At 37.3% G+C, this 12,013-nt stretch overlaps 1 protein-coding gene across 5 annotated transcripts in view; it reads right to left on the reverse strand.

Annotated features, from left to right (window-relative positions):
• Gfral (GDNF family receptor alpha like) overlaps nucleotides 1-12,013 on the reverse strand; it is an 80,290-nt gene that overhangs the window by 57,331 nt on the left and 10,946 nt on the right. For 4 of the 5 annotated variants that reach the window (XM_017801355.1, XM_017801354.1, XM_017801356.1 and 1 more), the window contains exons 2-4: nucleotides 9,522-9,656; nucleotides 7,581-7,733; nucleotides 872-1,273 (exon numbers count right to left, since the gene is read on the reverse strand). In XM_017801355.1, coding sequence (XP_017656844.1) covers nucleotides 872-1,273; nucleotides 7,581-7,733; nucleotides 9,522-9,656 — 690 coding nt within the window. The remainder of the gene's footprint in view (nucleotides 1-871; nucleotides 1,274-7,580; nucleotides 7,734-9,521; nucleotides 9,657-12,013) is intronic. The other variant, XM_017801359.1, reaches the window with a different exon arrangement.

Below are 12,013 nucleotides of genomic sequence, written 5' to 3' on the forward strand. Positions count from 1 at the left end.
TATCCAACATGCTTTTTCCTGCACAATTATAAAAATTATGAAAGTGTTGTGAGTCTTGTTGAGCGATGGCTCACACTTTTGGGTGCTTTTCCAGGCATCTTGTTTTTTCCAGTAGGTTTACCTAGGTTGTAGCTCAACTCCAGCAGATGCAGAGCACCCAGGATCAGTACCTTGCCTCAACAGATGGAAATTCTGCATGTCCACAGTGCCCTGTGGAAACAACTAAGCTCTCTGTGTCAACTGCATTGTGTTGCAGCTTCTTCTCCATCTAACCCTGAGCTCCTTGTCATAACGTGGCTCCTGTTTGTCTTAGTAGATACGGTGAGTGCAAACCTCTGTTTCACAATCTGTTCCCCTGAAAGATGTCACGGGAAACTCCATACTTGGGAATGCAAGAACCCAGAGAGCAATGGTTTGTGTTGGTTTCATTTGCTGCTTTTTCTCAGGCCTTTAGAGCTTGTCCTGGGAAGCTGGAAGCACTCTAAAGAAATGAGTATCCCTTGCCATGTTTTATCTGTTTCTTTAACTTTTTAAAATCCTTCAAAAGATAGCGATCGCCTTCAGTGAAGGGCAGATTTTCTTTTAACTTCTACTGCATAGAACCTAATACATTGTAAATGTCTCATAAGTATTTATTCAAGCAATGAATCAATAAATAAAACTGACAATATGCACAAACTTTAAGTTACAGTGCTTCCTGATGCTTTTTGGTCATTATCATTCTATTGATGTCAGCGAATTTTTATTTTCCAGGAGAAATTTAATATTAATCTTTAAGGCAAAAATGGTAATTAGAATCAGAAAATAAATGTTGGGATTAACTTTTTGTGATTATGCATAATGTTCCTAAATTATTTTTTTGAATACCAACCTGAAACGATGTCCTCCTTGAATTCATCATCATAGTCTTTACTGAATGTGGAGATTTGATTGATTGGAGCATCCTGTATGCAAATGTCTTCAAATAAGCTTTTCCAAATTCTAATGCAGTCTGCTTCTGAGGGGGAGCCGCACTGGCAGTCCCACAGCACTGTTTCCCTCAGTCTCTCTCTCAGAGCCTCGCACAGCAGTCTGCCTCTGAGGGTGCTGCATTCTGCTGTCTCTTTGCCACAAGTTTGTTTAAAGCTCTCGTGGAGTAGATTGCAGTGCTGAGCTTGCCGGCAGACCTGTGCGGCCACCACGCAGTCGTTCTTTCTCTCGGCCATTAAAGATGCGTAGAACTGCTTTGTAACATTTGACTCTGGAGCCAAATCTGAGGACAGTGCTGACTCTTCTGTAAATAAAGTAAAAGAATAACTAAAATAATAAGTTCACTTAGGTATAGCTTTAATGTGTTTTTAAGTATACAGACACATTTTTATAAATATTCTAATATCTTTAAAAAAATCATTGGAAAATTATTCCAAGGGATCTATTTCAAATGATCTGGAAAGTCATTTGGAAAAAATGAGACACAAAACAGTCATTTTTTGCTTGTGAATGTCTATAACATTAGCACTGACTTTCCCTTAGTGACTGTGTCTTCAGCATTTATTTTTGGCGTTTCATTATATTTTGATATTTGGTGTGAACTGTAACTTAAAACATGTAAATTTAGTGCATTGTTTCCATGTAAATACTTATAAATTTGAATTTCCTCCTGGAAATGTGCCTTCACTACACAGTTTCTCAAATGTTTTAATTATTTAAGAAGCTCTTTCAGATTTTTTTAAATCGAATTCCTTTAGTCCCTCATACAACTTTACTTCCACATATATATAGTTTATTCATTACACACACACACATACATGTATACACACACACACACACACACAAAATAAGCTAGGTTAAATTAAAACATACATATATTTACCATTTATATTCTGTTTTCTGTTTTTACACATAGTAAGGTAGAATACTTTTCTCACACGTAAGTAGCAGTTTTCAATCTTTGGAGGCTATTTTACCCTCAGGGAGAATCACATGTTCTACTCCAAATAGATCCAATACACCCACGTTACATGCATTTCTTATCCCGTTACCAGGGTAAGATGTGTCTACATCTAAAACATGTCCCTAACTAATCCCTTCAGCCAGTCTCTGTTCTTGTGCTGCTCTTATTTTTTTTAAGTTAAAAAAAAATTGGTTTTATTACATAAGTGTTCCTCACAGCTTTGTTTTTAATAAATACTTTCACGATATAATCAACTGCATGCTATAAAAGCGTTTATTCACAAGTTGTTATGGTTCCCTCGTAAGCACTATCCAGAGTAGAAGTTCTGTAATGCGTGTTTTGAAGTACTCATTCCTATAGGATCCACACATTTGTCAAATAAGAGCTCACAGTGACTTGCTGTATTAGTCACTTTTCTGTTGCTGTGATAGAAACACTGACCGAAACAACTTATAAAAGGAAGAGTTTATTTGAGCTTATGGGTCCCGGGGAATTACAGCCAGTCTTGGCAGGGAGGCATGGCAGCAGAGGTGGCTGGAGGGGAAGCAGCAGAAGCTAAGCTCTAATCTTCGGCAGACATAGGAAACAAGAGAGCAACTGAAGCTCCTGCAAGGCTTAAGAGCTCTCTAAGCCCACCCCCAGATGTGCTTCCTCCAGCATGACCACACCTTCTAAAACCTCCCAAAACAGTGCCACCATCTGGGAACAAACTGTCTATTTGGAGCCTATGGGGGACATTTTCATTCAAACCCCATCACAATCTCTATAAATCATATTCTTAGATAAGAACATAGACCATGTTTGAACCTTTATTAGCTAGGAAGTCCAGGCATGTATAATGAGAATGTATCTAAATGAGGGCTGTCCTCATATAATTACTTCTTGTTATATGATCATTAAATATTTTCTAATAACGTAAATCTTAAATGTCAGTTTATCATAAAATATATAAGCTATAACTATATATATGAAATAAACCATGTAAATAATCCTAGTAAATGTCTGTCTGACTCTATAATGTCATCTGCTCAATAGTTTTACCTTGCTTTATTTCCATCACGGTTTATGCATTGTCTGCGTATATTTATTGACTATATCTGATGAATTTAAATATATGCATTATATATTTGCTAATAATATGCTGTTTTAGGTACTGCGTTGGAATATTTAGCATATTCAAAAACACCCAAACTGAAAACTGTGTGTTTATTTATGTTGGAAATGTTCTAGTAATGACAAGGAGGATGGGCCTGGAGGTGTTTTCTGTAGTGGTGGTCAAAGGCTTTATGCAGGCGCTGGGGTAGAAATAGAATGGTTCTTATTATTTTCAGTTATCATTTCCTTTTTCGCTCTAAGCTGAACACTGGGTCATCAATCAGTTAGGAGCTCTTTGAAAACACAACCAGCAAATGGTCCACAATGAATACACATGTGAAGCATTTAGGTCCCCTCCTCTGGCTCATCCATTAGAACGGTCTGTTGCCTCATTTGTCCATATTTCACATTGTGATTTAATTAATTTCTATTCCTCGAAAAAATGATTTTAAGCATATGAAATAATTTCACGTTGTCTCTAAATTTGAGTGTGTGTGTTAATTGATTATATACTTTTTTAAATATGATGAAAATGACTATCGAGTTAGAAAAGGCTTTACTATCTTGAAACAAATTGAAAAACCATTTTAATAATAAACATTTGAAATGAGTGCAATTCAGTCTTTCAGCCTAAAACTAGTGAGGGCCCAGCACCTCACCAAACTGGTGTGGTTTCCAGGCCCTACCCTGTTAGCTTCTCATACCCACAACTGTCAACTGCTTTCATTGTGTCCTCTTTCTCTGGCTTTTAGAATCTGACAGCTTATAGTTTATCTTCTTATTTTTAAACCTTCCTTTTTGGCAGGGCATGGTGGTAGAGACTTTTAATCCCAACACTCCACATAGGAGACAAAGGCAGGTGGATTTCTCTGAATTCAAGTCCAGACTGGTCCAAATAGTGAGTTCCAGGCCAACCTGGGCTGCAAAGTGAGACACTGTCTCAAAATACAAACAAACAAACAAACAAACAAACAAACAAAAAACAAAACAAACAAAAAACCCCAAATAAAATGGAAAAGCTGCCTTAGTTAGATTATGAAATTGTTCTGAAATACTATTCTTCTCATTCATATCATATTAAATACCGTATCATATCACATTCGAATGGCCCTTTGCAGTCATGTCTAACTAGTCACCAGATCCTACTGATTGTAACCCATAATTCTTCTTTTACATATAGCTTATAATTTTCCAGACCACTGTGCTAATTTGGAGATATATCACCTCTTATCAGTTTAGACATGTGTGTGGTGGTTTGAATGAGAACATCCCCCAGAGGCTCCAAGTATTTGGACATTTTGTCCCCAGTTGGTGGCACTGTTTTGGGAGGTCTTAGAAGGTGTGGCCATGTTGGAAGAAGCACGTCACTGGGGGCAGTGAGGGAGGCTTAGAGAGTTCTTAAGCGTTGCCAGATCTGGAGTTGCTCTCTTGCTCCTGGGCCTGCTTGAAGATGTAGAGCCTAGCTTCCAGTCCTCCAGCCACCTCTGCCGCCACAATAGACTCTTGCCCCTTTGGAACCGAAAGCTCAAATAACCTCTTCCTTCTATAAGTTGCTTGGTCAATACTTCTATCACAGCAGCAGCAAAGTGACTAACTCAATGTGTGACCTCATTTTCGTTCTTCCGTTCTCTTCTAATCCCTGACAGTCACATTTTTTTGAAAAGCCAATTCTGCATTTCTCTTTTTAAAATGCGCAACAGCTCTTCAGAGCAAAGGTTTGGTTTAAAGTCTAATCTCTTTAGAAAGTTATGTAAGTTCAACTTTCCTTCTTTTATGAGCATCTGTTTTCTTCAGTGTTATCAAGTGATACTTCAACATCTTAATCCAGCAGAGCAAAGGCTTTGTTTCTTCTCTGCTTCATGTCATTTCCTGTGATCAAAACATTCATTTTCTTTTCCCTATGTAATGTGCACAATTCACCTAACCTCTGCCGATTCTCTGAAGCCCTGTAGGCCCAATTATTTCCTCCTCTATGACTCGAGCACTTTTCCTGTATGTTTCTTGTGATATATGCATGCCTATCGTGTAGGAAATAACACATTGCATGGGACTTGACAATTTTCATTTCAATTATGAATTAAGATTACACAAAAACGTTTCCTGATGATATTAGAATGAAAATAGATATCAAAAAAGATAGCTGGGAAATCTCAGATATCTGGAAATTAAATAACAACCTCTAAATAAACTATAAGTAAAAGGAGAGATGGAAAAAGAGGAGGAGAAAATATTTTGAAAGGACTATAATTTAAGAAACAGCACATTAGAATTTGTTATAGCTAAAATAGTACTTGGAAAGAAATTCACAGTATTAAAAGCTTTTTTGCCTGTTTGTGAGGCAGGGTCTCCCTGTGGCCTCTGCTGGCCTGGAACTTGCTGTGTAGACAAGGTTGGCTTCAGTCTCACAGAGATCAGCCCCCCTCTGCCTCCCAAGTGCTGGGATGAAAGCTTTGCACCATTCCACCTGGTTTAGATGCTTTTATAAGGGAAAAAAACCCAAATCAGTCAAATCAGTATTAGCACCCTTAAACTGATGCACCTTCCAGTCCTAACCAGGGAGTTTCCAGTGAACAGCCTTTACCGTAAAGACATGTAGGTGCTCAAGTTGTTGAGAATAAGTGACAGAGGAGTGCTCAGTCATAAACAGGACATTTATACCACTGTCCCTACAGTTCAGGGAACATTTTGGAAGAGGAAACAGAAAGAATTTCAGAGTCAGAAGATGCAGAGGGAGAAGAGTTATGAAATGCTATCAACTAGGCATGCCACGGATACTACTGTTATGATCTCACAGCAGCTGTGGCTGCCTGCACTGGGCCTACACAAGACTGGGTCTATCATTCAGGGATCCCCATCTTCCCTTCTAAACTGCGAGCTAATGATGGATTCTGGGCACGTGTTGTTATTGTCTTCAGTTGTGTAACACTCAACTGAGACTACCACCAGATTCCAATGGAGAGTTCCCAACCAGTGGTCACACAGATGGCCTTGCTTAAACTCAGGGGATCTCCAAAGAAACAAAGAAACAAACAGCAAACAAACATGAATGTTGAAAAGGAACTTCTGTGGTGATTAATAGAGGTGGGAGGGAGGGCTGGGGGAGTTACAGTATCAGAATGCACTTTATAAACTGTCAGAGAATAAATTCAATAACAACAAAAACAAAAGGAAAAGACATAACTGTGAGAACGTGACTTGGAAATAGACAAAGAGGCAGGGATGCAGGAGTTGAGAGGGAGAGATGAGAAGGTGTGGTGAGTGTAATCAGAATGCATTGTTATACAGGCATGAAATTGTCAAAGAGTAGATTTAATCAATAAAAAAGAAAAAGAAATTAGTGGGGCTCTCAAGACCCTAGAAAGTGTTCTAAAACAATGTGAAGACCATATTTTCTTTTACTTTTAAAAACAATATTATTTAGTCTTGGAAAATTCCATACATATATACAATGTATTTTGAGCACGTCCACTCCCTACTTCCCCTGAGAGTCACCAAATCATCCCACTCAAGACTTCACATCCTCTTTATTATTGTCACTAACCCACTGAGTCCAGTTAGTGCCACCCATATGCAAATGCATGTGGGACCATCCAGTGGGGTATGGACAACCTACTGACAGCCACATAACTAAAGAAAAGTAACTGCTTCCTTCTGCAGGCATCAACTTCCTTTAGCTCCTCAACAGGGGCAAGGCCTCTGGAGCACATCCCCAGCTGTGTTGGAACTTTGACTTGCTTGACTTTGTGCAGGTCTTGTGCAATCACCCACAGCTGCCGTGAATTGTGTGTGCCATATCCAGAACACAGCATTTCACAGCTCTCCTCCCCATCCTCCTGCTCTTAATTCTTTCTACTGATTCTTCCTCAATGTTCACTGAGCCTTGAATGGGGAGAGTTTGATAAAAAGAATTCATCCACAGCTAAGCACTCACAGTCACTTTTATTTTTTATTGCTAAAGAAAATAAATAAAAACTGAAGGCCAAGTTAAAGTCAAATGAAACTTCCCTAAATTAAGGGAAAAAATATATATTGAGAGGACAAAAATTTACAAATTTTTGACATCTAAATGCAAACAAAATCATCATTGTAACTCCTACAGACGTTAAAAAGTGAACTAAAAAATATCAGGAGCAGCATACCAAGTAATGGAAGTAAGAAGGAAAGGAACTAACAAAATGAAAATCTAACATAAACACAGCAAATCGAAAATACCCTATAAAAGCTCACACATAAAATGGAAACCAGGCTAACCCTATAAGAATTCTTCATGCTGAATTTATATTTAAAATTTTTCAGTGATGAATAACCCAGATATAGTTACTGTTCAAGTAAATCAATAATTGAAGGTAGAGATGATATCAATTCTTTCTATACTATTTTAGAATATAGAAGAGAATAACCAATAACCTGCATGAACACATGCCAATAATATGCATGAACATAGATTTATCAACAAAATATTAGTAACTATACAGTGATTGTACAAAAATAAATGCAATATGATTGGGCATGATCTAGAGTTGGAATAAAGAGCTGGACCAACAAATATTACCTGTCTTATTGATGCAATTTTTTCCCAGAAGTTTGCCCACTGTACATTGGAGGTCATTGATGCAAAGACACTCTTGGAAATGGAAATCACTTTCCACCAAAGACTGGATACTCAGGTCACAACGTGATGAATTTTTTATTGTGCAGAAGTCACCTAGATTTCACAGTCACATATAATATCACAGATATAAATCTGAATATAAAATTTGAGTTCTCTTCTCCAAAGGAGGGTGAACCTAGCAACCTAAGTAATTAATGAGTTTAGCAAGATTATCTGGGTTTGTTAGAGGATGATCATCAGTGACTTGTTAAGCAAAATATTTATTTTTAATGTGTTTTACTCACAGAATGTTCTCCAAAACACTTTAAAGCTTTCTGTGTGTGTGTGTGTGTGTGTGTGTGTGTGTGTGTGTGTGTGTTTTACCAACTTTCTCTATACAAAGAATGCCAGTGCTTGCTGCTTAGTGATATTCAAACTGTCACTATATCCAGTGTTGTCACTTTAACTATTTTGTTTGTTATTCTCTTATTATTTTATTGTGCTTGTAACTCTAAAAATATATTAAAAGACACGTAGGTGGCTCTAAATTTATTATGAAAAAATAAAATGCTATTGACACTTAGAAACATTTGATAAACACTTGAAAAACTAATTGAATTATTTCATTTGTGCATTTGGGGATATTTCTACTCAGCTTCATGTGTGAAATAATTTTGCAAATTTTATTGCAATTTACTGCAAATGACTTGGTATTTATATACTAACATACATAAATAAATTTTAACCCATGACACACTAAGTATAATCTTTTAACATCACACATCTTAATTCCCTATAAAATATAGTCAGGCATTTCATTGTCAAAACAAATAAGATAATTTTTTTCTGACATTCTGTGGCCTCAACTTAGAATGTTATTTTGAGAAAATGATGCTCTTGAAATTCTATTTTCTAGATAGCAATATGAACATTAGACTAGATTGCTGTGACTTTCCTTCAGGTGTGATAACTCAGAGAAGAAAGGGCCTTCTGCAACATCCTGTGGAATTCTTTGAGGCGTGTTGCTGGGTAGAGGCCTTCTGGTGGAAACTTCAAGATTCCTTAGCAGTATATTACCAAATGTTTGTGGAAGGATGCAAAAACAGAATATGCCATTGGGTAAGTTTTTCTTTTCCCTTTCCGATATCTCTTATTAAACTTTCCACAAAATTCATTAAATTTTTAGATTATTATTAGTACAAACATAATTAAATTTATTGTAATGTCAGAATATTTTTCAGACAATTTTGGCATGACAATATTAAGGGAACACTTTGCTATACAATCAGTTTATTATAATAGTCTTTTAGTGGTCATTTAATGCTGTCATTTAATATTAACTCAGCTACTAGAATATTCAGTTGACTTTTTGTTATTTTATCAGAACTGTCTACTGTAATCCTCAAATTTCCCTTCAAATGTTTGTAAAATAGAATAAATTAAAAACAGAAATTGTTTTAAACTGTCCTTGATACAGTAGTAATGGGAAATAATATATATGTTGAAAGAATATAATGCATATTATAAATATTCTAATAAAACTTGCTATCGTAAATATTTTTCTGCTTCATCACTGATAAATAATTAACATGCAAGTAAAATGATACTTTATTTGTAAGATTTTAGCTATATGCTGAGAAGAAAACACGTAATTGTAGCATTTTTGGTGAGAGAAACAAGAAACTAATCTGAAATGTTGAGAAAGCTACCATCAGTATCAATTAGTGTATAAGGGCCCTGTAATAACTAAAAGTACACCAGTATAAGCAAATTCACTTGTGTGTGAAGATGAGTCATTTGGTTACCAAGGTTAAGATTCCCAGGATTTTATAAGAAAATGTAAATCCTTGTTTTTACCTTGGTGAAAAGAAGTCACTGGGTTCACTTAGCACTGCACTTTACCTGGACCACTGCAGGCGTCCTCCATCGCTCTCCACAGCTGCGCGCACCCATAGGCATCCCCAAAGCACTGCTGTGTCAAATATGCACAGTCCTTCGTTTGGGAAGTGGAGTCATTTTCTGAGCTTACCCTCACAGCTTGAACAAAGCAACAGCAGTAACAAGAAAACAATAACATTTTCTCAGTGTTGCAGTTTGGCATTTTCCTCAAATCTAAGTCATTAATAGCAAATGGCAGAATTATGACCAATAAAATGTGGTAAAATTATTATAATTATTATAAAACCAAAATGAAATGAATCTTACCCTCTCCTCTCTACACATCTGTATTTCTCCTATGTGATTTTTTTTCTTTGACTAGGAAATTTATGTTAATTGTTTTAATTATCATGCAACAAAATGAATGGGTTTCACTGGGACATTGCCATACATACATGTCATTATGCTCTACACTTATCCCCCGCCCATGCCTCCTCCTACTGCTCAGCTTCTTCTTCTATCCACATAGTCTCTCCATTGAAAAGATGTTCAACATCCTTAGGTGTCGGGAGCCATAGGCCCCTACCCCAGGAAATAGCAAGACGTGATTCCTGACAAAGCTGTTTTTCAGACATCAAGGCTGGCCTGGTTTGAGATTAACCAGATGACTATACTTGAAAGCCTCTCACAAACATGTTGTTCTAACCTGGGCACTTACCGCTTGAGAGACTCCCTCATTTCTCATGTAATTGCTAAGAAACTTTGGTATTACTCTGTAATCATACAAGTGTAACCTCTTAATTGATTTATAACTTGCTATATAGAATTGTGGTGTTACTATGGAACTTACTCTGTGATCAATTGGTGTGGTGTTATTGTGATAATCATTCTGTTAATTGAATTGCTCTACTTCAATGGAATTGTCCCTGCCAACTTCCCCCTCTCCTCACTATAAAAACTTTGTGTAGATGTTCATTAAATGAGACTTGATCAGAAAGCCTGTCTTGTCTCCATTCTTCGCATCTCTTGTCCCTTTCCGTCCCCTCTCCTCCCTCCAGAAACCCACGTTGACTGTCCTGCGGGTCGGGACATTCCTTAAGTAAAGATATATTCCCAGTAACCTGATATCAATTATAGCCACATTCTTTTTTTTTTCATTTCAAGAGCTAGATTTCAGGAATACCTTATGTGCTCAGAGCACTTTGTGTAATTCTGGTAATAGTTCTGGACAGCATTGTTTCATCATATTCTCCTCTATGTTCTTTCAGAGTCCCTCCTGAGACACATACATATTTTAAATAAACAAACAGATCCAGCTGAATTATATCTGTAAAGATATTCATATATTGTGTGGAAAGATGTACAAAGGAACAGTGGTATTTTGAGAAATACTTCCCAAGAAGGTCTTTGGACCCGAGAAAATTCCTGTTACAGCCTTTTCCTACTGGAACCTAATCAGGGAATTAATCGATTCAAATGAATCCTCCAACGAGGCTGCCATAAAGCAAACTTCGGGCCTCCTACAAGGTCCCCCTCAGGAGCCTCCTGGGGATAAAGTAATTTCCCCTAAGGAGATAGACCTTATCTCCCTTGACAGTGACGAAGAAACGTCACCCAAGACATGTTCTGAGATTTCAAATCCCAAACATGTTAAATCAGAGCCTAACTCTAAATCCAGCACTGATGTCACGACACCCCAGTCTGGCACTGCGCCCACGGCTCCTTCTGAGGCGCACTCTCTGCCTCCTCCTTACCCTCTCCCATTAGTTTTACCTGCCCTCGAGGCATTCTCCACTTCTCCCCTTGTTACCCAATTAAGAAATGAAGTGGCTCTATTAAAAGAACAGCTAGCCCTAGAACGACAAAAGCAAGAACTGCTTGCAGATCTTCAAGACCTATCAGTTAAAAGTAAACACTCCTTGCAAGGTGCGGCTTTCCCTACCCTGCAGCGCTCTGTTTTCACACGGCAACATCGCCCCTTTAAACTCTCAGAGATGAAAGAGTTAAAAGCTGCTGTAGCCCAGTGCTGCCCAACTTTAATATGCTAATGGGCAAGGGAGTCCTCTGGGTCAGTTAAAAGAAACTGTAAAAAAAACCAGCTAAAAAAAAATCAACAAGCCAAAAATGGATGGGATTTTAATATGTTCAATGCTAGGCTGGTGTACCTTGTGAGTTTGAGGTCACCTGGGTTACAGGCAGACTGTGTCTCAAAAATATGATGCCCCCAACATTCCTATTTTCTAATTTATAAAGGACATTATAAAAACTTATAACAATAGTTGACTCAGATTTAAAAAAATGTATTTTTGTTTAGTGCACTAGCAATGCTTCATTACTGCCAATTGTTCCATGAGTAATTCATGGTATACAATATTTTATCTCTGGAAAGGAGCCTTCCCTTTGACATTTAAAATATGATTCTTGTGTTCTGTGTTCACTGACTGTGTCTGAAACTGAGACATCCAGTAAAAGTCTATGTAAGGTCTCGGTTTCTATAATATAATAAAAAGCCTATA

The sequence above is a fragment of the Nannospalax galili genome, unplaced genomic scaffold, assembly GCF_000622305.1.
Source record: "Nannospalax galili isolate Female #2095 unplaced genomic scaffold, S.galili_v1.0 scaffold522, whole genome shotgun sequence".
Lineage (NCBI taxonomy): Eukaryota > Metazoa > Chordata > Mammalia > Rodentia > Spalacidae > Nannospalax > Nannospalax galili.